General features: G+C 51.6%; 1 protein-coding gene across 1 annotated transcript in view; it reads right to left on the bottom strand.

The window, feature by feature from the left end:
• The window catches only part of LTBP2 (latent transforming growth factor beta binding protein 2), a 119,369-nt gene that overhangs the window by 50,722 nt on the left and 44,840 nt on the right, over window positions 1–23,807 (bottom strand). Inside the window, exons 4-8 of the mRNA XM_045013823.1 lie at window positions 16,705–16,874; window positions 15,018–15,188; window positions 12,795–12,995; window positions 11,273–11,538; window positions 9,437–9,539 (exon numbers count right to left, since the gene is read on the bottom strand). Of these exons, the coding sequence (XP_044869758.1) occupies window positions 9,437–9,539; window positions 11,273–11,538; window positions 12,795–12,995; window positions 15,018–15,188; window positions 16,705–16,874 (911 nt within the window). The remainder of the gene's footprint in view (window positions 1–9,436; window positions 9,540–11,272; window positions 11,539–12,794; window positions 12,996–15,017; window positions 15,189–16,704; window positions 16,875–23,807) is intronic.

Below are 23,807 nucleotides of genomic sequence, written 5' to 3'. Positions count from 1 at the left end.
AGTTCTGCAGGCAGCACGCTCTGTATTTAAGGGGCAAGTGCTCTCCAGATGGCTGTGCAACAGGACTCCTCCTAGACAGGACAGAGAATAGCCCTTTCCAAAGAGCCCTTCGCCACCCCACTGTCAACCAGGCTCATGACTCTGAGCAAGCCTAGTCTCTGTTACATCTGCAAATGCAGCAGCATCCCAAGCGAGGCCTGCCTTCCACACGGGCAAAGGGGTACGTGCTTTCTCAGTGATCTCATTGGGAGGCCAGGTGCCATTAGCTCACAGCCTGAGACAGAGGGAAGCGTGCATGCTCCACTGACAGCCTTGGATTCCCAGGGCTCACACAGGCGCTTATCTCCTCGGCTGTTAAAATAGTCAAGCTTGTCAGCTGAAAAAGGAAACCAGCGGCAAGAAGATCAGTCACAGGGGATTTTCAGTCCAAGTTGACCTTTAAGCAGCCAGAAAGACTCAAGATGCTATTTTCTCTCATCTGCCACCCAATTACAACCATCTCCGGAGAGGAGAATCTAGCACAGGGCCCCGGCTTTCCTTGCCGCCACTCTGCAGTGTGTGGCCCTGGGCTCCTGCCACCCTGTACATCAGGTTAGTGATAGAGCTGTTCCCAGCCCAGTGCCAGATACATTATACCACACTGCCCCTGGGGTACTGACACAGCACATGGGCAACGCTGCCCCAGGCAGGATGGAGAAGGTCAGACTGGCAGTGAATCAAAAATGAGCTGGATTTGTTGGCCACGTTCAGGACACAAAGCCACTTAATGCCAGCCCTTCTGGAGACACTGCACTGGATGGAAGCACCATTGCCTTGTGAGAACCCTGGCCAGGTCTCTGCACACTTCAGTGAATGCATTTTTAGGTTACATCTCTTCTCTAGTGCTCTAGGCACCTTCCAAGACAGCAATGGCAGCTGTGTGTGGAAGGGGAATGAGTTAGGCCCAAGGGTTTACAGAAGCCAAAAGAGACTGGGAGCGATGAATGGCTGGACACACTGATTTGGTGCAGGCACTGGATGAGGGCGGTGGGGGGTGTTTAAGAGAGATTGTTAGGAAGCTCTGTAGGGGCAGGGAGAGCCAGGGGGTGAGGGTGGGAGAGGGGTTAATGAGGCATTGCTGATTATGAAGTGATAGAGCTGAGCCAGGTAGAACAGTCAGCACACAGTGAACCAAGGGTGCAGCAAACAGGAGGCCTCCTGAGAGAAAAGGAGGCAGGTTCCAACAGGAGGAGAGTATAGCTCTCAGAGGGACATCAGCTAGAGCAGAGACAGGCAAGCAACCAAGGCTGTGCAATGAGAATGTGCAGCACGGGCCCCAAAAAGCTAGGGATGGCATCAGCATGGCAGGCAGTCGATGGCTAGTGGGAGCCCAGAGTTCTGCCTCCAAGAGACTCTATCTCTAGCATTGGTTTTAGTCAATAGGCCCTTAGTAAACATCCCAGAGATGGAGCCAGCCAGGGAGAAGCAGGCTGGAGTGTGCGTGGTTAATCAAAAACAGACTGCAAAATCCTCTCTCCTTGGACTGAGCAAAGGCTCCAAGCATGCCACTGAAACCTCAGCCTGATTTAACACACAGCAGAAAAGACCTGCTCCCCAAGTGGAGAAAGCTCTGACCCAGCTGCTGAAGCCACTGCCAACAGAAAAGCAGACAGCTCAGCCTTAGCAATGGGCCAGAGGGGAAGCACACAAGCGACTGCATCCCTAGGAGCAGGCAGATTGCTAGGTACAGGGCGAGGGAATGAGTCCATTTCTTGGAGCCAGTGGACAATGGCAAGGCCCAAGCGACTCTGGGAGAGTTGAGAACAGGGGTCTCTAAAGCTCCCCAAAGGGCGCTGGGCTAAAGAGTCCTGCTATCTAGATATGTTGCCTCCAGATGATCTGTGGCAGAGAGCTTCCCCGTGAGTCACAACATTCCCCAAGGCCCTAGCGAGGGGCGCTGTGTTGCTGGAGGTGCTGTCATTGAGGCGAGTTGTGAAACCAAGATCCTGCCCACATGCGGGCAGCTAAGATCCCACCTTGGATTGTTAGCCTTGGTGGCTGGGGTAACTTTCAGCTCAGGTAACTCCATTCTACCTTACTAGCTGTTCCAACTGGATACAAGATTCTTCTGCATTTAATGTGCTGTTTTGTGTTGCTGTGCACTGTGAACCAGCTGCTGCAGCCCACTCAGCCACAACTGAGTGATGGGCAAAGGAAGACCTCCAGAGAGCAAGTCAGGAATGTGTCTCAAGCCTGTTGGGATCTCTCTGGCCAAGAAGCACTATGAAAGTGTAATCGTGTGTAAGCCTCAGCTCCTTCCCATTTCCAGCCATGCCCACGTGCATTGCCACAGTGAGACCAGCCTCCATGGCAGACTGTGCCACTCCAGTAGAACTAGGTCCTTCTGGAGGCTTCATCAAATCTTTTAAATCTCTTTCCTCTGCATCATCCCCGATCTGACCATGGTGAGGCCAGCCAGGGTTTGATTTCCAAGAGGGTTCCAATTGCTTTTACAATGCCTAAGGGCGCAGCAGGGAGAATGGCATGTGACTTCCAATACCATTCCATATATCTAATGACTGTGGCTCCAGCTGGCGGAGCAGCCAGCCATTTGCCAGCTATGCCTAACACGGTGGGAGGTCCGTGTGGGGAACATTGCAGATGCCAAGCCAGACACTACAGGATCCAACTTTCCAGTACATTCCGATTCTTCTCTAGGACAAAACCTTGAAAAATGTGGGAGAAATACAAAGAACATTATAAAAAGCGACGAAGTCCTGTGGCACCTTATAGACTATAAGGTGCCACAGGACTCTGTCGCTTTTTACAGATCCAGACTAACACGGCTACCCCTCTGAAATAAAATGATGGCCTTCAAAGAACGGTATCTTAATAAAGTTAAAACCTCCACCCATGTTGGGGGGGGGGAGGGGGAGCAGCAAGAGTGAACCCTACTGGGCAGGGAGTTTGCAGGACTGCCCGATCTGGGCCCATTGCTAGGCTGACCCCTGGCTATCCTGTGGGAGAAGGGAAGGGGCAGAGTCTGAAAGGGGCTGCTTTACTAGTTTACTGCTCCAGCCAGAAACTCTTGCAAGCTTGTTTGGGAGGGGCAGAAGGGAAGTGGTTTCTCCCAGGGGGGAGGGATAGCTCAGTGGTTTGAGCATTGGCCTGCTAAACCCAGGCTTGCGAGTTCAATCCTTGAGGGGGCCACTTAGAGATCTGGGGCAAAAATTGGTCCTGCTAGTGAAGTTAGGGGGCTGGACTCGATGACCTTTCGAGGTCCCTTCCAGTTCTGGGAGATTGGTATATCTCCAATTATTACCTTTACCCAGCTGTTTAGTCAGTGCAAAAGACGGTACACAACACCTGGACAAATCCAGCAGCACCCATCCTCGCAGGGATGCCCACTCCCACAGAGCTAACCAGGCTCTGCGGAAAAGGGATGGGTGCTGTTTCTATCTTGCTAAGCTTCCCACTCTGTGGCCCCATCCTAGAGAAAGTGAAGCAGTGCTCCAAGCCCCTGCTGGTGGGGACAATACCTGAAAAGGGCAGCACTAAGGGCATTAGGACAGGGTTTCTGCCAGACTGAGAATGGCCCTGGGAGGCAAAACCCATAGGAAATACAGTGCGCTGGGAAAAGAGGTGTGTGTGTGGGGGGGTCCATCTGCTTGGAGAAGCTTACGGGACTTTATTTTCTGTTCTCTTGGGGTTTCTGTCACCAAGCACTTTGGGGAACTGGCCTCTGTGTTAGTTTTTGCTGTGTCGTATGGTGTAACAAACACCTTAGCTGCAGGGAAAACCTCTCAATTTCTGTCCTCCTTTGTCCCACGGCTTCAGTGGTGGGCAAGGGACACTGCACTGAGGCCACAGTGGGTTAGTGACCAAACTCATGCCCTGCCTGGGGTTTGCCTCTGTTGATAACTTAAGAGTAAGACATAAACCTCAGCTAAAGCCATCTCCTTTGTCTCACTTTCTCCCCTTTGCACTCCCTGGCCCTCGTGCCTCACAGAGGCACTCCAACCCCAAGCTGGAAGCGAACCAGGACTCAGCTAGGCTGGTGAGTCAGCAGAAATAACACTGCATTGCTGTGAATGGTCCTAACACTCCATGTCCTGTCGCAGGCCTCTTGACCTCATGCCAGGACACTGACTACATCCCTGTAACTCAGCTTCTCTCCAACACAACACAAACATCAGTCTGGCTTTCACCCTCCGCGCTCCTCTGATACTGCTTTCCCCACAGGCACTGACCTCTTCCCAGCCAAATCCCAGGGCCTCCGCTCTAACATCCTCCCCCTCAGCCTCTCAGCTACTTCTGACACTGCCAATCACACATCCTCTTTCCTGCAGTCTTGCCCTCCCTTGGCTTTCGTGCCTCAGTTCTCTCCAGCCTCTCTGGTCATTCCTTCAGCATCTGTTCCAGGGGATCCTCCTTCCTGCCTCCTACTCTGCAAGTGGCTCCCACTGGGCTCCACGTTTGGCCCCATCGTCTGATCCCTTAAAACCTTCTCTCTGGATCATCTCATCCACTCACACAGCTTTAATTACCCTCAGTACACCAGTGACCCACAGATCTACCTCACCCCTCCTGACATATCCCCCAACCCAATCCCATGTCTCAGCCTGTCTCCGACTTCTCTTCCTGGATGTCTTACCACCAACTTAACGTAGGCTAAAGCCACTCCCTGTGCACTCTGCCACACCTCAGCCCTCCTCTTCCAGGTCCCTTCTCAAACACACCTCTTCCAGGAGGCCTGGAAATCCGTGTCCCCCACCCCACAACAGAGTGTGGACAAACCAGGCAACTGAAAATCACACATGCAAATGAAAGCTGTGAGGCTGATACCCTGCTTGGAGTAAAATGCACCCCACCTGGGCACATCCCAGCCCCAGCCTCCACTGGACATAGATGTGGCATATGAAGTGCCCATACCACTGCTGGTGCTAGGTGAATGAAGAACAGCAGCAGGGGCTGGTCACAGCAGGACAGGCGTGGCAGAATTGTTCAGAGAGCTGTCGGCCTTGGTTCCATCCAATTCTCTGATGTTTCCCACACACTAATGTGTACCTAATGTAAAAGCGGCAAGTCAGCAGAGACGTCCATCTGACTCCAGACTCAACTAATAATCCAGTGTCTCAGGCAGCAAGTCAATCCAAACAAGTTCTTCATTTGTCTAGCTCTTGCCTGGCTGCCCTGCCATACATTTGTAAGTGTTTACGCTGAGCTAATTTCTGCCATTTCCGTCTCTGGTTGCTGGAATGCTTGAAATTCCAAGAGCTGTCGAGACTGGGTTCTGGTGCACAGCTCCCCAGGACAGGAGGGCACAGAGGGGAGCTTTCTTGGAAATCTCCAGTGCCAGAGGAAAGCGATATGTAAGCATGATGCACCATTGCTGTGCGTGTGGCTGACCAGGTCAATGAGCTACAGCCCAACAATATGAACAATGTGCAGGGCCCAGGTCTGAGTCTGAAAGAAACAGCTGGGCTCTGAACATGGGATGTGGAGTCTCTGCTGGTGGGCACAATGCAGAGCGATACACCCCAAGCATCAGGTTGAAGGCCTCTTTATACCAGCACCTTGGGTGGAAAAAGGAGCATCCATAGATGCTGAGAGCCCTGAGGAGAGGAGGTATGGAGCAAAGCTGGGGATGAAGAGAGGTTCTGGCACTTGGTGCCTCCAGGAGAGAGATGAGAATGTGGAAGAGGAACCTGTGCCCCTGACTCATTTCTGCCTGAGCTCTGGCATCAGATGCTGAGAGCACATTCCAGGGAAAGCACATCAGCAATTCAGTGGTAACCTCCTCATTCAGAGCACTGCAGCTTTCCCCCTGCACCAGCCCCAGCACGTGGCAGCTGTCTGGCTGTTCTCATGCCATGTGGTCTCCACCATGTAGGGCCAGTTAAGGAGCAGCATAGCACAGATGGATTCAACAGAGATAGAGACTTGCATAGAATGAGAGAGAAAAATGGAAGCTCTGGGCCTCTCCAGCTAACCTGAATTTCTGCCAATGTACACAAGGGCCTCATGGCCTCCCAAGGGAGACTGTAGCCCAAAGCCAGGGACTGAGGCCGGGATCTCCTGGTGGCATGGGAAAGAAGAAGATGGGGGATGCATTCTTTGCTGTTGACTTTCATGTCCACATGGAATTAATCTGATGAAAGCCAGAAAGGCATCCATCTGTATGAGCTTCATCAACAGACAAACAGCCATCTGAACCAGTGTCACACTCCCCTGAGCCCCAGCTGCTGCAGGGACACACTGTGGCAAGCCATGGAATTGGGAGCCACTGGGAGTTCATGGTTATTTATAACAGGGTAGCGCCCTCCCCAGCTATCTGCTAAGAGCACAGGTGGAGATTTTGTGTTTGCAGGGGTGAAGTCTGCTTCCTATGGGATGTCTGTCTGGTCCCTGCTGCCACTGGTGGCCAAGACTTCCCACGCAGAGATCAGGGGCACTCCTGAGTGATAAACTCAACACACATTAGTAACCTGGGATTCTCTCACTGACATCCACCTGCCATGCACAGTCGAAGGGCAGCACCCTATCCAGCCATGAGGTTCCCGTGAAAATCTATGGGATTTGTGTCCCCCCTAGTCCATGCAGTTCTCTGAGATCCAGGGGTCTAACACAGGGGAGGGGACGACAGCTGCGGGGCCGCACGCTTGTAGAATTCACTGGTATGGGATACCCAGCGCCTGGCGAGGAGCAGGGAGGTGGGAAGTTCTTACAGCCATCAGTAGCCCAATGAAGATGCCATATGCAGCCCTGCTCTCAATAAAGGGAGCAGAGAGAAAGGGGAAATGGAGGATGTGCACAGAGAACATGGGGATGGGAAGGGTGTGAAGACAGCAGTTATGGAGCTAAAGGTCAGAGGATCGCTAGAAACCAAATATGGGGGGTAGGGGGGAAATGTGTGCGTAAAATGCCTTTATGGTACATTTCCTTGTTTGTACTGAACCCATCAACCATGTGATCCTTTGCATAGCGCACATGCTCATGCTCATCCCTTGGAGCAGACTGGGGCCTGCAGAGAGAAACAGGAAGCAAGAAGCGGGGCCACAGCAGAGTCCCACGGGGCAAGGGGGTCACAGCAACTCAGAGCACCTCAGTTTAACATTGGTGCCAAGATGCTGAGGCCCTAGTCCACATTTTAGGGAACACGGCTCCAGCTAGCATGGCCCGTGACTGGGGAGAAACCAGTCAAGCATCTCACACAAATGTCATCCCAGCAACAGGCGGCACAGGGAAGACAGAAAGATCTAAATTACTAAGTAAATGCACACAAGCAGGAGGTGGGCCTGACTCAAGGCACTGCCTGAAGGTGCCAACAATCCCGTTCCATGTAGTTGTTCCCCTTTACTCCTGTTGTCTAGCTCTCAGGGGTCTATTTCTGTTAGTCCCCATGGTGGGGGTGGGGAAGGAGTAGAGAGGAGATCGTGCTCTGATACTACAGTGCCAAGCATGGACAGACGAGGTGAAGAGAGGGGAGGCAGGCGCAAGCCCCATGTCTGGCTGAGGCGAGCAGGTGTGAGCTCAGCAGCGCTGTGCCTACTGCACTCCACAGCGCAGCTGGCACAGGACAGAACTCCCTGCACTCAAAGGACTAACCCACAGCCAGCTCCCCTTTCTCACCAAATACCAGAGAACATCCTCTTCTCCCAGCTCCTCACACTAGGTACCCCAGGGCCATTCTAGTCTGGCTTCAGCCCTGCCAATAAGCCCACCCCCTCTCGGCACACCCTCTCTGACCTCAGTTCCACGGCACTCAGGACCGCTCACACCACGCTGGCCTGGCCAGCTCCATCACCAGGCTTCCACTCCTTTCTCTGTCTATAGGGCTGACGGTGCCTCTGGGGCCAGCACGCTGCCTGCTGCAAGATCACCGTGATAGGGGGAATGAAGCCTGTCCTGCCCAGAAGCAGCAGGTGTCTCTTATGGGGGCTCTGAACAGAGGCTGATCTAATCCTAATAAGGAATCCTAGGGCACCGGCTCCCTGCTCTCGTAAAGCCACACTGGGTCTGTGGGGAGAGCTGCAGCCTGACGCACGACATGCTAAGAGCAGGGACTTAGCACCTGTGACTCCAAGGCTGGCATCGCACTGCACTGAGCCTGGAGAGAGGGTGTCCCTGCCATCTAGCAAGGCTCAGGCAGGGAATAGGTGGAGAGGGCTGTAGAGACCCCAGCATCCCCGGATGATGTCCCCAGGCAAGCTCTCTAGCTGCTTAACCACGGCTGGGATGGAAGGAGCCTGGGAGGCAGGGACAGACCTGGCTGGCTGGCTGCGCACAGGTTTGAGTGGTTACTGGCAGCAGCTATTTGGTCACATGAGACTCTCCTTTCCAATGCAATAATCCCCACCCCAGACTGCACGCCGTCTTCACGCACTCACCCCACTATGGGACTGAAACCTGACCTCCACTCAGGGAGTGCCAGGACCATCTTACTGGCCCTGCATCTGCCAAGCGGGGGGGATGACACCGGCCCCTGTCCTGGAGCACTGGGCCCCATCATGACAAAAGGGGAGAGGCAAGCCCCAGGCCCTGTCCCACTGAGGATGAGGGCAGGGGGCAAGCACCAGGCCCCATCCACCATCCCACAAGCAGCATGGGGGCACAACACTAAGCCCATCTTGCCAAGCTTCCAACGCTACCTGCTGGTAACTCCATGTTCCCGCAGAGAGAGGGCAGCAGTCCTGAACAGTGCAGGAGTCACCCAGTCCATGGGAAACTCCCTCTCCCTCCCCCGCCTGGGGGGTCCTTCCAGAAACCATAGCACCCCAAGGAATGAGCCCCGCAGTGAGGGCCCAAGGTCCTAGCCTAATGGCTGAGGATTCCTCTATAACTGTGCTGGATCAGTCTGCTCTTGGGACCAAAAAAACCTGGGCTGGATTCTTGTGTCCCTGGAATGGACTCCAAGCACACTCCTGCCAACTGTTTGATGTCGTGTTATTTCCAGAGTCCCTGCCAAGCCCGCGCTGGGCCTAGAGCAGGCCCGTAACTCTATCAGCTGAGTCTGCAGCCTCCTCGGCTAATCTAGGGCTGCACCTCCTAAAACCTCGGCCGTTGTTTTCCTGTTTCTCCCTCCTAATGTATCTGGCACGGAGTGAGCCACTGGCTGCATTGAACTTTTACAGAGGCGGTTTGTGGGGAAAGTGCTGGGCTTCAAGCCAGCGCCCAAACCAAACCGCTCCTCCCAGCGCGTGGGCTGAGGCTGGAGAGGGCAAGCATCACCCAAGACACCACGTTAGACATGCCCTCCTTCCCAGAGGCCTTCAGCAAAGGACATCTACATTCCAAAAGGCCTGAAATGAGAGGGGCCTTGTGCTTCCTCAGCAGATTGGAGCAGCCCTCTGTTCTCTCTGGATCCCCCTGCCTTCTGTAGTGTGTGTGGAGAAAGCTCTGGTACTGAGAAGCCATGGACTGTCCCCATTAAAATTTCCCTTGGAGCAGCACTTACCTGGTCTCGGGGGGCAGGGGATGCACCGGTTCACCCCCCAGAAGAGCCCCACACTGCCACAGCAATCCTCGAACTTGGCCAGGCCCTCCAGTGGGTTAGCACACTGAAATGGAGGAGAAGAGGAGGCATCAGGATTCTCAGAGTGGGACTATGCCAGGCACCATTCCCAGCCCCTCCACCCTTCCAGGGCAAGAGTATCCAAGGGAGGGCAGCGTGGGAGGTGGTGTAGGATGAGAGGGGCAAGGAGGAGGAATAAAGCCATGGCTCACTGCAGAGGAGGGGAGCAGAGCCAGCACAAGGGATGACTGCCTCTTGGCTAGACAGTAACACAGCCGTCACAGCAAAGCTCCCTGCAGGGCCAGAGCAGGGCCAGGGACACAGTTTAAGACAGTAAACAGTCTAGCAGACAGAAAAACACAAGCCTCCCTATGACTGCCCCCTTGGAGGGGCTGGGGGTGCTAGACAGAGCAGAGCATGACCCAGAGATGATCACCCAGCAAAGCCCGGGATAAGGCCAGTGCCTGCTCTGAGCCACCCAGGGATTACCCAGTGAGATGGGTGCACCGCTCCAGCCCACGTGAGGAGCTTGTGGTAAGATGCTTTTGTTTGCTTAATGAGTCTCTTTCCCCCTCTGGATTATAAGCTTCCCCGCTAGAGTTGAGATGTCGCAGCCCACAGGCCAAATCTGGCCCCCATCCATCTGACACATGGCCACATGCCCAGTGCTCACATTCCAATCACCTCTGCTTCAGACACAGACAGAAGAGACAAATACTTCCTGCCTGGGCTCCTCGCGTCACCCAGGCTGCTCGGCCACAGCTCCAGTTAAACAAGGCATGTTCCCAGCAAGCGCGGCCCCTCTTCCCACTGCAGAGCTCCCCTCTGCAGATTTATGGGTCCCACAAGAGCACCATCATATCTCTAACGGGGCCTCCTTTAACTTGGCCGCTCGGAGGGAGAGCCCCCTGGGACTGAGGTCGGGTTTAGAGAGCTCTCCATCTTCACACAGCTGAATGGGGCTTTTCCAGCCCCGCATTCACATGTCAAATGTTTGGGGCCTGATCTCATTTATTTTTGCTTTAGGAAATTGCTGAAAATTAAATCCAGCTAAAAATGTTTTGGATGGAAAAGAGCAAATGACGGGAAAGGTACCAGGAATAGATTGAGAGCAAGGGCTGTATTCGTGGTGCTGGGAGAGAAGGAAGAGTCCTGGTCCATCAGACTATAGGTCTCACTCAGAGCTCGCCCCTGGGAATTCGCAGGTGTTAGACTGGGGGCCAGAAATCTCCAATGAGGAAAAGCAAAATAATAAAATCCAGTCAGTGCAGGGGAAGGGCTAGACAACTCCCCAGGGGCATTTGCTTCCCTAGCTCTGACCAAGATGCACAGGAAGGCAACAGGCCATGAAAATCAGACTTTCACTTACTGTGTGAGATTGAGGGGAACTTTCCTATGTTTCCTACCCAGTAATCAGACAGTCTTGTTGTAAATGTTTCTATAAGTAGGGCACCTATTCAAAGGAGACTGTATGTGAGAGGTGTCAGGGCTGAGCAACACAGGCACAGGGCACGACAGGGCCCAGGCAGCGACCCCAGGTCCCACTGGCATGCCCTCTTTTTCCGATTTTGGGTCACATGCAGGCACTACATCACTGCAACTGCACACACAGCACACGGATGCAGCACGTGCACCACTCAAGTGCACTGCACTCTGCACGCCCAGCCTGCATACCAGCATGCCGCATACGCACTGCGCTACATGAACTGCAGTCATGTTCATACACACTCACTGCTCCATGCACCACCTCCACCAAAGCAGGACAGGTGCAGCCCTTACCTGTCCATGCAGTGTCTCCCGGAAACATCTTCCCATAAGCTCTGGGGGCCGCTGCTGCTGGCCTCTCTCTGTGGTGATGCTGTTGCTGTTCCCATTGCTGTAGCTGTGCTGTGGCCCAGTGGGTAGCTGAGACAGGAGTACAGCCTCCACACTGTTCTCCTCCGATCGGCCCAAGTCGCCCCTCACCCTGGCTACCTGGTGAATCTGCACAGTGGCCTCTGGAGGGTGCTTGATGTGGACGTTCACCAGGGAAGGGTTTAAGGAAGCTGGAAGATGAGTTTAGACCAACACTGACAATTCAGCTACGCTTGCCCAGGTGACCTACTTGGCACTGGGAGCAGCTCCTCGTTTGCCAGTGAGTCACTGTGGAGGGGGGACTGACTGCTGAGGCCACTCTGGGACGACCACACTGGGAAATCCAGAGAAAACCTGTGTCATGAAGGAAAATGTCTGCCTAGTCTCCCAGCTGGGCAAACCCCGAAGAGCCTTCCTGCGCAACCTGAGACAAGCTCGTCAAGAACCCACAGTACAGTGCTTAAGTGCAACACTCTTGGTTAATGTCATGCTACGGTGAGGGTAGGGGTTATATGCACAAGCCAGGAGAGTCCAGTGTTCCCATGGCAGCCTTCGCACAGACTACACTTAGAGGCACATGCCCAGCTCCCACTGACTTCAGCTTTGTGGCTGCGCCCATGGCACTGTGGGCACCCGAACTCTGATATTCCCTGACAGCCATGCATTGAAATTCCTACCCTGAGCACTGCCTGAACAGAGCAGTAGGGTTTAATTCCTGTGGGTGCTTCTCACAGCATGAAAAAGGCACAGCACTCAGGTCCTGCTGCCTCTGGGTGGCTGAGGCCTTGCACACTCGGGACTTGCTCATCTGCATGCACTCTCACACGGCCATGTCACCATGTGCTCGCAACAAGCTCCCACACGCAAATTCAGGCACTTGCACCCCTTCCCAGGCCCTCCCAGAGAGCCCATGATCTAATAACTGACTGGTCCAGAGAGGAGAGGGTGAGGGCGCTGGAATACTGAGATACGTGGACCTGCTCAGAGGTGTGTTCTCACTCCTGGGAGGAAACTGGCACCAGGCTTGGGGGAAGGGCAGGCACAATATTTTAATCTAATAACAATCACTCCATCCCCTACTTCATGTATGGAATGTGGGGTGAGTGCGAGGGATGGGGCTGTCCAAGGTGCAGAGAGTGTGTCAGGGTTAAGGGATCTACTGTCACTGGGACCAACCCCTTACCTCCTTCTTCCACTGACCCCAGAGCTAGCCCCACTGCTTCCTCCCCCTATTATCTCCCAGACCAGAGCCCTCCCTCCCCTGCCCCATGAATTCCACACATCCCTGTCCAGAAATGTTCTAGTCTCCAGGGCACAAGCAGCCTGGCACTAGCTTTGCAAGCCCATGCTCTGGAGGGTAGTTGGGCCTAGATATCCAGCCAGAGCTACTCTCTACACCACATGTGCAGGCAGCCTGAAAGGGTGGGTGGCCCAGGCCCGCACTCACCGAGCTGGTTGGACAGAGGCAGCGTGTACATGGACTGCTTCATGGAGCCGCTGCCCAGGGTCTTTGGGATTCTTCCCACTTGTTTTTTTTCCAGCTTTGGAACTGGCAGGTGGCAAAACTTCCCTGTGGAGTTAGACGGGCACCAGCACTCATCCCTGCCAACGCAGCGCCCTCCGTTCAGGCAGGGGATCTGGCAGAAATCTGTAAGGCAAAGAGAGACCAGCTTAACAGAGGAGCCTAGCTACACTCTCTGGCTGAGGAGCGGCCTAGCACCAGCCCTGGGATCCCAGACGAGTGGCCTGGCCCGGCAGCAGCCTTGCAGTAACCAAGCAGCAAGCTCAGCACAGCAGCAGGCAGGCACCTCATTTCTTGAAAGCAGCCTGGATTCGCCACTGAGGGTCACTTTAACCAGCAGAGAGCAAGAGGAGAAACCACAGACCCTAGCTTAGCTCAGAATGGAGTTTCTTTCAGTCAGACGCTGAGGAAGATCTGCTCTCCCTTGGGCTTTGTCGCTGTGGCTGGTGAGAGAGAGAGAGAGAGACAGACAGACTGACACACACACGCACACACTCCGCTGCAAAGCCCCACAGAGCCAGGGTGATACTGCTGGCACCAGCAGGATCTCTTAGAGGTGGTTGGGGACTAATGTAACAGCACACAGTGGAGTCAGAGAGGAGTTAGCATGCCCCCAGCATCCCTGCCCTCAGCATCAGAGTTTCCAAGAAACCTGGTTGGGCGGGGGTTACTATTCACAAGCTAAGGGGCAGAGGAGCTCAATGGACATGGAACAGGCAGAGGACTGAGTTTGAAGCCTCTCTCTGGGCCTGTCCCGTGTCTACAGAAGCTGATACAGTACTGGGATGGGATGGAGGAATCAGAAGGGAAGCAGGAGTCGTTTGCCTGCACAGCTTCAGGAAAGCATCCACAAATGACACCACAAGTGACTCCTTTCAGTTCTCATCACAGGGCAGGATTGAAGCAGATGACCCAGGGCCTATTCTAATAAGAGTTAGGTGCCTGGGGTTAACTAACAAATCAACCTCTCTCCTGGACCAATGAGACATTCCTGCCTCAGGTCCCCTGGTGACCTGTTAGACTTGAGGTGAAGCTGTGTGCCTGGCAGATGGGCAGGGCCGGCTCCAGGCACCAGCGCAGGAAGCAGGTGCTTGGGGCGGCCAATGAAAAGGGGTGGCACATCGGGGTCTTCGGCGGCAATTCGGCAGCGGGTCCCTCAGTCCAGCTGCCGAATTGCCGCCGAAGAATGAAGCGGCGCGGTAGAGCAGCCGCCAGAGTGCTGCCTATCGAGGCTTTTTTTTTTTCCCCTCTCTTTTTCTCTTCACCGCTTGGGGCGGCAAAAAAGCTGGAGCCAGCCCTGCAGATGGGCACCCACCATTCTCCAAGAACCCCACTTAGAGATCACTCACTAGTCAGGAGATTTTGGGATCACTCAATCAGTCTTTGGGAGGAGACACCCAGCTGTGTTGGGGCAATTCACACAAACCACCTGCTTGGCTCAGTCCCCACCTTTGCCAGTGCTTCTCTCAAACTCCCCTGGTTTTGGAGGGACTCTAGTGCTTCTGAAACAGTTCATCTCACCCCCATGGGATTGCCGAGGCTAGCAAATGAAAAGCCCTATCCCACCACCCAGGGAGCCAGTGCCTGAGTGGATCCCTGGTGTGAGGGGCAGACAGCCTGACCAACTCACTAGATGGCACAGAAAATTCCCAGGCAATCCCACCATCCAGAAAACAAAAGGAAAGATTTCAGCAGCCCTGTTGACTGAAACAACTCACAACCTGAAGCCAGCTCTCCTGGCTGCCACATGAGTGAAAGGGGAGAGTAGGATGAAATTAGGTGATGAAAGGCAGCCCCAAGACTGGATGCCAATGAAAGCAGCAAGCTGGCCCTGCCTGGGAGCAAGACTGTGAGGCCTGTCTGCGGCTCTGACTGAAATCCGTTCTCCCCCCACCCAAAATGGGAGGAGTAGGGTGAAGATGAGGTTCCCCCCTCCCAGGAGGGTGTGTGTGTGTGTGTGTGTGTGCGTGTGAGAGAGAGAGAGAGAGAGAGAGAGGTCGGCCCCCAGAGAAGATGAAATAGTTCCTGATTAGGAGAGTGAGACATTCTTCTGAGCACAGGGAGAAGCCATAGCTCAAGTCTGTAGGACCTGTTGAGACAGGAGGAGGAGCCCAGGCAGGGAGGAGGCTGGAGCCCTGGGATACTCACAGATGCGGAAGCCAGACTTGGGGTCATGGTTCTGGCCCCCCTGGCTGTACAGGGTGGTGGTGTCCCCTTTCTCACAGCTGTTGTAGCAGTGGCCACTCCGGCATGTCTGTTTGCAGATCGTGGGGGTAAAGACAATCTTTATCTTTCGGATTTTCTCTGTCAGGTTGGCCCCTGTAAAGGAAAAGGCCAGTGCAGAATGGAAGCAACAGAGCCAAGTCCCAGGAGCATCTGCACCGTAACTGCAGGACTTGCACATGGCATGCCAGGCACCAGGGCAGCTGTGGCTGTGCGCTGCTGCACACTGTCTCTGACTGGATCATTGCTCTGCTATAACTGGGGAGAGGGAGTCATTCTCTGCCCAGGGGTCTAAATTATTCTGTGATTCTGGCCATTGCTTCTTGGCCTTTTTCGGATTTAGCGAATGTCACTTTAGAAGTAGTTTAAGCTAAACTGGGAAAAGGCCACTCATAATGGAATAAGCGTGTCCCCACAGGGGGTCATACCAGTACAGATGTACAGGTATAATTATACCGGTATGTAGTCAAGCCCTAACTGTGGCATTTCCTGACTTCCAGACATGCACTCTTCTCGTTCCTTAACAGTGTTTTCTGTGAAGAATTTCCTAGGTGTTTGTTTTTAAGGAGAGAAAAAAATAGCTAAACTATTCAAACCAGAAAAAGGAGCAGGCTCTCTCTCCAGGCCTGCCGTGCTCTGCTGGCTGGCAACGAATGGGCGAAAGGCCCCAGCCAGCCCACAGTCTGGAGCTATTTGGCTAGATGCCACCTGCACATTCTGTACCCCACATCTCAGGAGGCCCACAGGAGAGAGCCCCCATTCAGGAGCTGCCCAGGGCACTTTGAACCCTTCCTAGGTGTGTCTGGGTCGGGTTCTCTCCTGGCAATCTCATACAAACTGTCTCTAGCAGCCTTGCCTCTCTGCACCTTACAAGGCCTATGGGGGTCAGCCAAGAGAACCAACCACATGTAGGTTATACAAATCAGACATCCACAGCCAAATCAGGGAGCAGAGAATTGCTGCATCCCTGCTCTCTGATTATACTGAGAGAGAATTGACTCAGACAATGTCCAGAGTGTGAAATTCCCATCCCAAGTTACTATCTCTGGGAGCATTTATCATATTCCCCCAAGCCTTCTCTCTTCCTTACCATCTGCACTTTGCTCCCTCAGTCCATCCTTTTGCAACGGGGCTTCGCCAATCTCTACAGCATTCGTACTTGCTTTCTCTCTCTCTTTAGAGCTGAACACCATCCCAGGGAACTGCTGGCTCCAGAGCAGTGTGAGAGCAGCATTATGCCCTCTCTCAGTTCACACACATGCATGCACCCGTTACTGGTTTTTGTGCCCCTAGGAGTATAGGTTCCATTTGCTGATATCCTGTCACCCAAGCCATCTCCAGCACTTGCTGTTCGCCGCAGACTCCCCCTCCACCCCTAGGTTTCTCTCCATGCTGCTTACTTCCCTCTCCTTGGGGTTGGACTTTCCACTCACTCACTAGAGCCGAATCCCAGTGTATTGCCTGCAACCCCTCCACTCTGTGAGGTGCTAGGCAGATGGTCTGGGCCTCCTGTGTATTTGCTACCCCTCTGATTATCATTTTGGTGTCATCAGCAAATGCAGCCCCTCCCAAGGAGGCCCTTGAGAAATACTGGCAGCCCAGTAGGTCTTACCCCAGAGAGACAGCGTATGCTCTTGATAGGCTGCATGTGGTCCAGAGCTGCTCTGTTCATGCCCATTCCCATTGGGTAGAGCATTGGACGTTAGCTGAGTATTACCAGCTGGGTAGCGCCGGACAGTGCGTGAAGACCCAGTGTGCTGAGAGACGATTCTTCCTTGAGTCCTATGGAAAAGAATATTGACTACAATGACCATGCCACGCTCCTGCAGCTGCGCCCTGAGTGTTCTATTTGAACCCGCACTGGTATGCTCGAAACCCCAGCCTCCTGTCTGCCAGTCAAGGTAAGCAGCACCCACTCTTCACCCCCTCCAGACCACTGCCCACCCTGCCATTTCACCGCAATGCTAGCGACCTCCCGGTGCCTCTCCTGATGCATCTCCCACAGGGCTTCCTGGCTCAGAGCTCTGTATGTCATATCAGCCCATCACCCTCCAGGATAATACAGAGTCCGGTTCTGTCACTAAACAAATGTTTGGATGCTAATTGGGCAGGCTGCACTCACCTTTCCTGGAAAACATCTCAGTATAAAGGCACCGAACCCAGGGGGCACAATGGCTTCTTTCCCCACTTCACATGCAGCCCACAGCATGCACTGGAAAATAGTCTTACACTCTGAAAAAAGCACGCAGCTCCTGTGAGTACCAGGGGGCTGCAGAGTCCCTGCAGGCCCTGGGCAGTGGAAGCATGGCCCCAGGGATGAGCAAACTGCAGCAGCATGAGGAAGGCTGCAGCATGGACTGTAGTAGAGCTGAGGCTGCAGACTGAACTGAGCCTGATGGGCTGCAACAGTCAAAGAAATCCCCTGCCTGGGCACACAAGCACCCGGGCAGTCACACAAAGCCTGTTGCCCACATGGCCATGCTCAGAGGTAACCCCCTTCCTGTCCTGGTGCACTCAGCTTGAAAGCCATGAACTCAGGGGACACCTGAAGTAGAGATGATGCTGGAACCATTCACCATGCATGCCCCAATACTGTACAGCCAGGTGATGAACCTGCTCAGAGTAATTAAGAAAGCCAGTCTGGGAAACGTGCAAGGAGAGGCAACAGCTGCTCCCAGCCTCTTATTCACTTTCCTCTCTGCCTACAGTGCCATCCCTATGCAGGTCCTTCTGTCTGTCTGCCTGCCTGTCTGTCCAATGCCCAGCAGAGGAATGGAAGACCATACCACAGCAAACAGATGGGCACCAGACATGAGACCCAGTTCCTCTCATCCCATGTGCTCCAGATAAACAGTTCTCTGGACCCAAGACCTGTGTGCCGGAGCATCTGTGCAGAGGCACACACAGAGCATCACTATACTGCTCACTCACAGTAGCAGAGCAAATAAGAAGCAACCCTGCCTCAGTAGGACTATTGCAGGGAACAGATTCAGTGCTGTGGGATAATATGGGCTGTACTAGAGTTTAATCCAGCAGCCCAGGGATTAGTTATCTTTGAGTCAGTCACACTTGCACATGCCAGCTCCTGCAAACAGACAAAAATGGTACATTGTTACAACTGATGTTCTAGCTTGTGCCTGTTTTAAATTAATTGCTCTGGAGAGAGCTATGCAGAAGAGCAGCCTAACATCTGCTAGGAAGAAGGGAGCTGCCTCTGGAGCTGGTCAGTCTGCTGCTTAGGCCAGCCTGATCTCTCTTCTGTCTTGTATAAAAGGGAACCATTCCAATAAGGAATCCAAGCTGGGGCTAATATACAAACGCCTGCATCCGTTAGATCAGCGGTTCCCAAACTGGAGTTCGTGAACCCCTGGGGGTTTGTGAAATGTTACAGGGGGTTCTTGGGGAAAAATTCCCTAATGGCGGACAGAGCTGTCCCTAGGGACCCCAGGCAGCACTGGGCCAGCAGCCCAGAGACCCTGGACTTCCAAGAGCTAAGCAGATCAAAGCAAGCCTATCTATCACACCGAGGAGAGTTAAACTTCAAGACTCCTCATAAGAAATGGAAAGAGGGGCGGATATATTTTGCAGTTTTTTAAATTATATAGGCAGCTAGTATTGTTTTTAAAATTATGATGAAGAACAAATTTAAGCTTTGTTGTAACGTGCGTTGTTTGCCTGGACTGCTCAAGACCTGAATGCTTGTGTAGGAGGAACTCTTTGAGTTGGCTTCTTAAATACCTTCATGCTGTTTCACATCTGATACTCCTTGATGAAACATGGGAGCCTTGTCTTATAACAGGCTTATTCAAAGTGATACAAGCTATGAAAGTGAGATCTGGAAGAGTGTTGCTGTTTTCATAATATAATAAAAATATTATAATGATAAATAATAATAATAATAAATAGTGTGTAATAAGCATGTCATAAAAACAAATTTCATATTTCCAAGATCACTGCTTTTATAGTTTATACTCGGGCAAAGGAGAAAATCTCTGGAAATATTCATTTTTAGGAGGGGGTTTGCGAGACTTGACATTGGGGTTCACAGGTTATTAAAGTTTGGGAACCACTGCGTTAGATGAATGGTACGGAGTCAGGTGAGGTGGCATCCTGGGGCATCTGCAGCCTGATCCCAGGAGGGGGTTTGCAGTCATACGTACCATTTGTGCAGCCTGGCTGGGTTATGCCAGTACGAGTCTCTCACCCTCTGATAAACCATTCATGAAATAGAGCAATTCTCTCCTAGCACAAGGAAATCCCTGAGCCTCTGGGAACCAGCTCCATCACTACAGTGGGGAGTGTCTATATCAGATGGGACCATGCTGATGGAAAAAAGTCCTATAGCTCCTCTTATTACCCTTCTCACTCCAGACACAAGTGGCTCTATGTAAGTTCCTCTCACTATGGGAGCTTCTTTGGGGAACGAGTCCTCAACCCTATCTGAGTCCTGGGCACTGACAAGACTAGAGACTCAGACAGGAGAGAAGCTGGGCCAAGGAAATAAACAAAACACAGAGCCCATAAAAGTCATGAATGAGGGAAACTTTACAGGGAACAAACTCCCACTAATGCATTTACAGCTTTGGGGGTAACTTTGTTTGTGGGTTTTGGCATTTTGCAGAAGCCAAGCAAGGAGAGTACAAAGCTGCTCCCAACTTCCAAGGCCATGCTCCTTATTGCCCATCGCAGAGGCATTCTGGTCCCCAGCACAGAGCTTCTTGCATTCAGCAGCTCTTGGGTAAACATCTCCAACTGCTCCTGTCACAACCCTTCGCTGTCATGCTGGCTCCTGGCTCCCCTCTGGTGACCAACAGCACCAACCGACCAGGAGCGCGCTGCCTTTGTCAGCATACGACTTGATTACAGTATATAAGTACCTTCACGGGGAGAAGATGCCAGGTACCAAAGGGTACTTACATTTATTGGAGAAAGGCATAACAAGAACCAATGGCTAGAAGCTGAAGCCAGACAAAGTTAGGAATAATAAGGCACAAAATTTAAAACAGTGACCAAACTGTTGTAAAGAAACTACCAAGGAAGTGGCACATTCTCCATATTCTGTGTCTTCAAATCAAGACTGAATGCCTTTCTGGAAGATATGTTTTAGTCAAACACAATTTATTTGGCTCAATATAGGAGTAACTTGGTTGAAATTTGATGGCCTGTGATGTACAAGAGGTCAGACTAGATGATCTAATGCTCCATGCTGGACTTAAACACTATGAATCTATGAAGAAACAGATTTATTATAAAGCCAGAAGTCTGCAGGCCCAGATGGCGTTCACCCAAGAGGTTTTTTTTTTTGTTTGTTTGTTTTTCAGGAACTGGAGAATGAAGTGACTGAGTTGCTAATGAAAATACACATTCTTTCGTTAAAATCAACTTCTATACTGGGAGGCTGAAGTGTAGCAAATGCTGTACTGATCTTTAAAAAAAAAAAAAACCACTGGAGTGATCCAAGGAATTACAAACCAGTGAGCTTTATGTCAGTACCTTGTAAACTGGCTGAGTCGGAATTAAAAATAGATTTGTAAATTGCAGAGGTGGACATGGATAGGGAAAACCAGCAGGGCCTCTGTAAAGAAAAGGCATGCCTCTCTAAGCTGCTAGAATTTCGTGAGCATGTCAGCAAAAGAGTGGCTAACAGAGAGCTGGTTAATACAGTTTATCTGGACTTTCATAAAGACTTTGACAAAGTTCCTCACAAGAGGCCATTAAACTGAGTAGTCACAAAGTGAGAGGTTAAAATTCTGTCACAGACCAGAAACTGGCTAAGTGACAGAGAACAGAGTCAGAATAATTGGTCAATTTTCAGCATGGCAAAGGCTTAACAGTGGGGTGCCCTGAGGTTCTATGCTGGGACTGTTGTTTAAATGTATTTATCAATGATCTGGGAAAGGAAATGAACAAAGAGGCAGCAGGATTTGTAGATAACTCAAAATTACTTAGGTTATGCAAGACTACAGAGGATGGTGAGAAACTCCTCAGAGACCTCACAAAGGTAGAAGTAAGGGCAGCACCAGGGCAGATGGGGTTCAGTGTTGAGTAATGCAAATTAATGCAGATCAGAAGTAGTCATTTTAATTACTCACACACATTGCTGGGTTCTGAGTTAACTGTAACCACTCAGAAAGGAGACCAGGGCATCGCTATAGCCAAGACAATGAAAACCTCTCCTCAAAGTGTAGCTGTGGTCAAAAAGGCACTGGGGTGCTTCAGGTCACTACCTGTGTAATGGAACCAGATCCCTCTGGGCTGGTAAAGGCCAGCAGGGAGACAGTGGGCCCTTTGTTCACAGAGAATGTCGGTGCCAGGTGATCTCCAGGAGGCTCTGGTGAGACCTTAACACAAGAAACCAACTCTTGATGCTAATAATCTTGCCTGCTTTTGATAGGTATCTAATCTCTGAAGAAAGATTCTTGTGGCAGTATCTGCAATCTTCAGATTGCCCTGAGATGGTCTATCTGGGCTTAGACCTGGGTAAGGGACAGAAACTGAACTAGTAGTGTTGGTCAGTGATCTCCTCCTGGCTATGGATGAAGGCAGCACATCTGTGCTGATGCTATGAGGCCTGTGGCTGTGGTTGACAATGAGGTGTTACCAAGGCTGTGATCCTTAGCAAGAATAGATGGACTTGCTTTGAAGTGGTTTCATTTCAGAAGGACCTAGAGCATGATTAGAAGCAAATTCTCTCTTGTTTGTGTGCAAGAGGCCACTAGGAAGATTCAGAAGGAGACATGGGTGATAGCATTCACAGTATGAGGCATCTCATCCTAGCTGGGCATCTCCATTTCAGCCTAATCCCCTGGGGGAAACAGATGACCAAAGCCTTGTCTACACTATGTTCCCCTCCCCTGGTGTTAGTAATTTTGGGAGCCTCCGTGTTTTAAAAGAACAACATAGTTGACTCAGTGGTAAAATGCCAACAGCCCTGAGAGTCTTGTCTACGCTACAGCTGCCAACATTGCCACCACTGGTGGAACTCACCAGAAGCATCAATAATGGGAAATTTTAGGGAAAAAGACTAGAAAGAGACAAGGCCATTGCATCTTTCAGGACAGACAAAACCTCTAATGAATTTCTAAGGTAAAAATACAAAAAAACCAACAACAAATTTTAGGCCTTATTCTTGAAGCAGCACAAAGGCCCACATCCAGTTTTTATTTCCCTTTAAGTAGTTTAATGTGATTTTTTAAGGATTGTGAGTTTCCAGATCCATGAGGGGCTCCCAGCACTTGGGCTGAGCACTGCTAGGATCTGGTTTTCATAAATTTACATAAACAAATACAATTTGTTCTTTCCATGACCACTGGGTGATGAAATATGAAGCCAAGTTGGGGTCCTGCAACATCCAGTCCCCACATCCAATGGCACAGTTAGCACTTCCCTTAACATCCAATCTAGGCTCGGCTTCTTGCCTCCATCTCATTTCATACAGAGAGCAATAGTGAAGTTGGGAGCCCTATGTGAGTACAGCGCTCAAGAAAGCTGTGGCCAACTATACTCTGCCATGGCGAGGAGCAGCCAGTGGCATACAGACAGTAGAAGACCAGCCAGGACTGAATCTATATCAAGACACCAACACGCTGGCCCTTCCAAGCAGTGTTTGTTCTTGCAATCTTACCCGCAGCTGTTTTTTTTTAACACGTCTGCACAAAGATGCATTTTCGCCATTCTTCTAGTGCTCCCCATCAGTCTCTCCCAGCATCTCCCATGAGAAATTCATACAATTATACCCAGACCTGACCTCCCACAGAAGCCATGGCATGGCTAGCCTGCAGATCTCAGACGTTCTGCACACAGCTATGAACACCCCCAATTTGCTATCACAGCCCTTTTGGGAAAAGCCCACCCAATGTTCCCACAGCTCTCAAAAGCGTCATTGAGATGAGGCCATGTGTTTCCAGTAAGGCCAGCTGGCTGACAAGGGAAAAGCTGGAGGTCATGTAACGGATATAACTTCCTGGGAGCCTCACACACAATGGCAAGAACTCTAAAAGCTTCTGCTGTATATATGGAAGCCTCCAAAAGAAGGGACGCTCTGAGGTCTCATGAAGCAAGCATGAAGACACCCACTGCCTTGGTAATAGGTTCATTGTAGAACAATTTCAGCCCTGGGCAGCAGGGGCTTTCTGGGTAGCAGCACAGAGGAGCAGGCCAGTGACATGAGCTAAGAGAAACTACAGCTCCTGTACTTCAAAACATACTGAGCATCTATCATCCTTGAGGGAGGAAGCACATGTGCCACAAGTAGGGGGTGGCCATGCTTTTTCCTCTGTCCAGCATCTGACCTCTTGTTTGAGGGACAACTCCGGGGATTTTCAGAAACCCCTATTTGTGTAGTTAAAAACACCCATATGAATGGACTTTTCAAAAAAAGATGAACTTTGCTGTTAGGAATAAAAGTTGGTGAGATCTGCTCATCACATGGGGGAAGCACCTATCCTGCGAAAGGCATATAGAAATGGAACAAGACGGCCTGCATGAAAAGTGATGGGGAAAAGGCAGCCTGTTTACAGAGAAGGATCTGCGTCAGTGCATGGCAGGGGGGGGATGTTGATTTGCTTTGAATTAACTTGTTTATTTGGTTCCATTATAGGCAGATGCGTTTCAGGATTTGTACATTAAGCTAGGTAACACGGCCATCTGCTGCAGGAGTCACAGAAAGCAACCAGCAAGGAGTCTCTTTCCAGCTCTGTTTGCCAGCTCCAATCC

Source organism: Mauremys mutica, chromosome 4 (assembly GCF_020497125.1).
Source record: "Mauremys mutica isolate MM-2020 ecotype Southern chromosome 4, ASM2049712v1, whole genome shotgun sequence".
NCBI lineage: Eukaryota > Metazoa > Chordata > Testudines > Geoemydidae > Mauremys > Mauremys mutica.
This window is presented reverse-complemented; position numbering and strand designations above follow the sequence as displayed.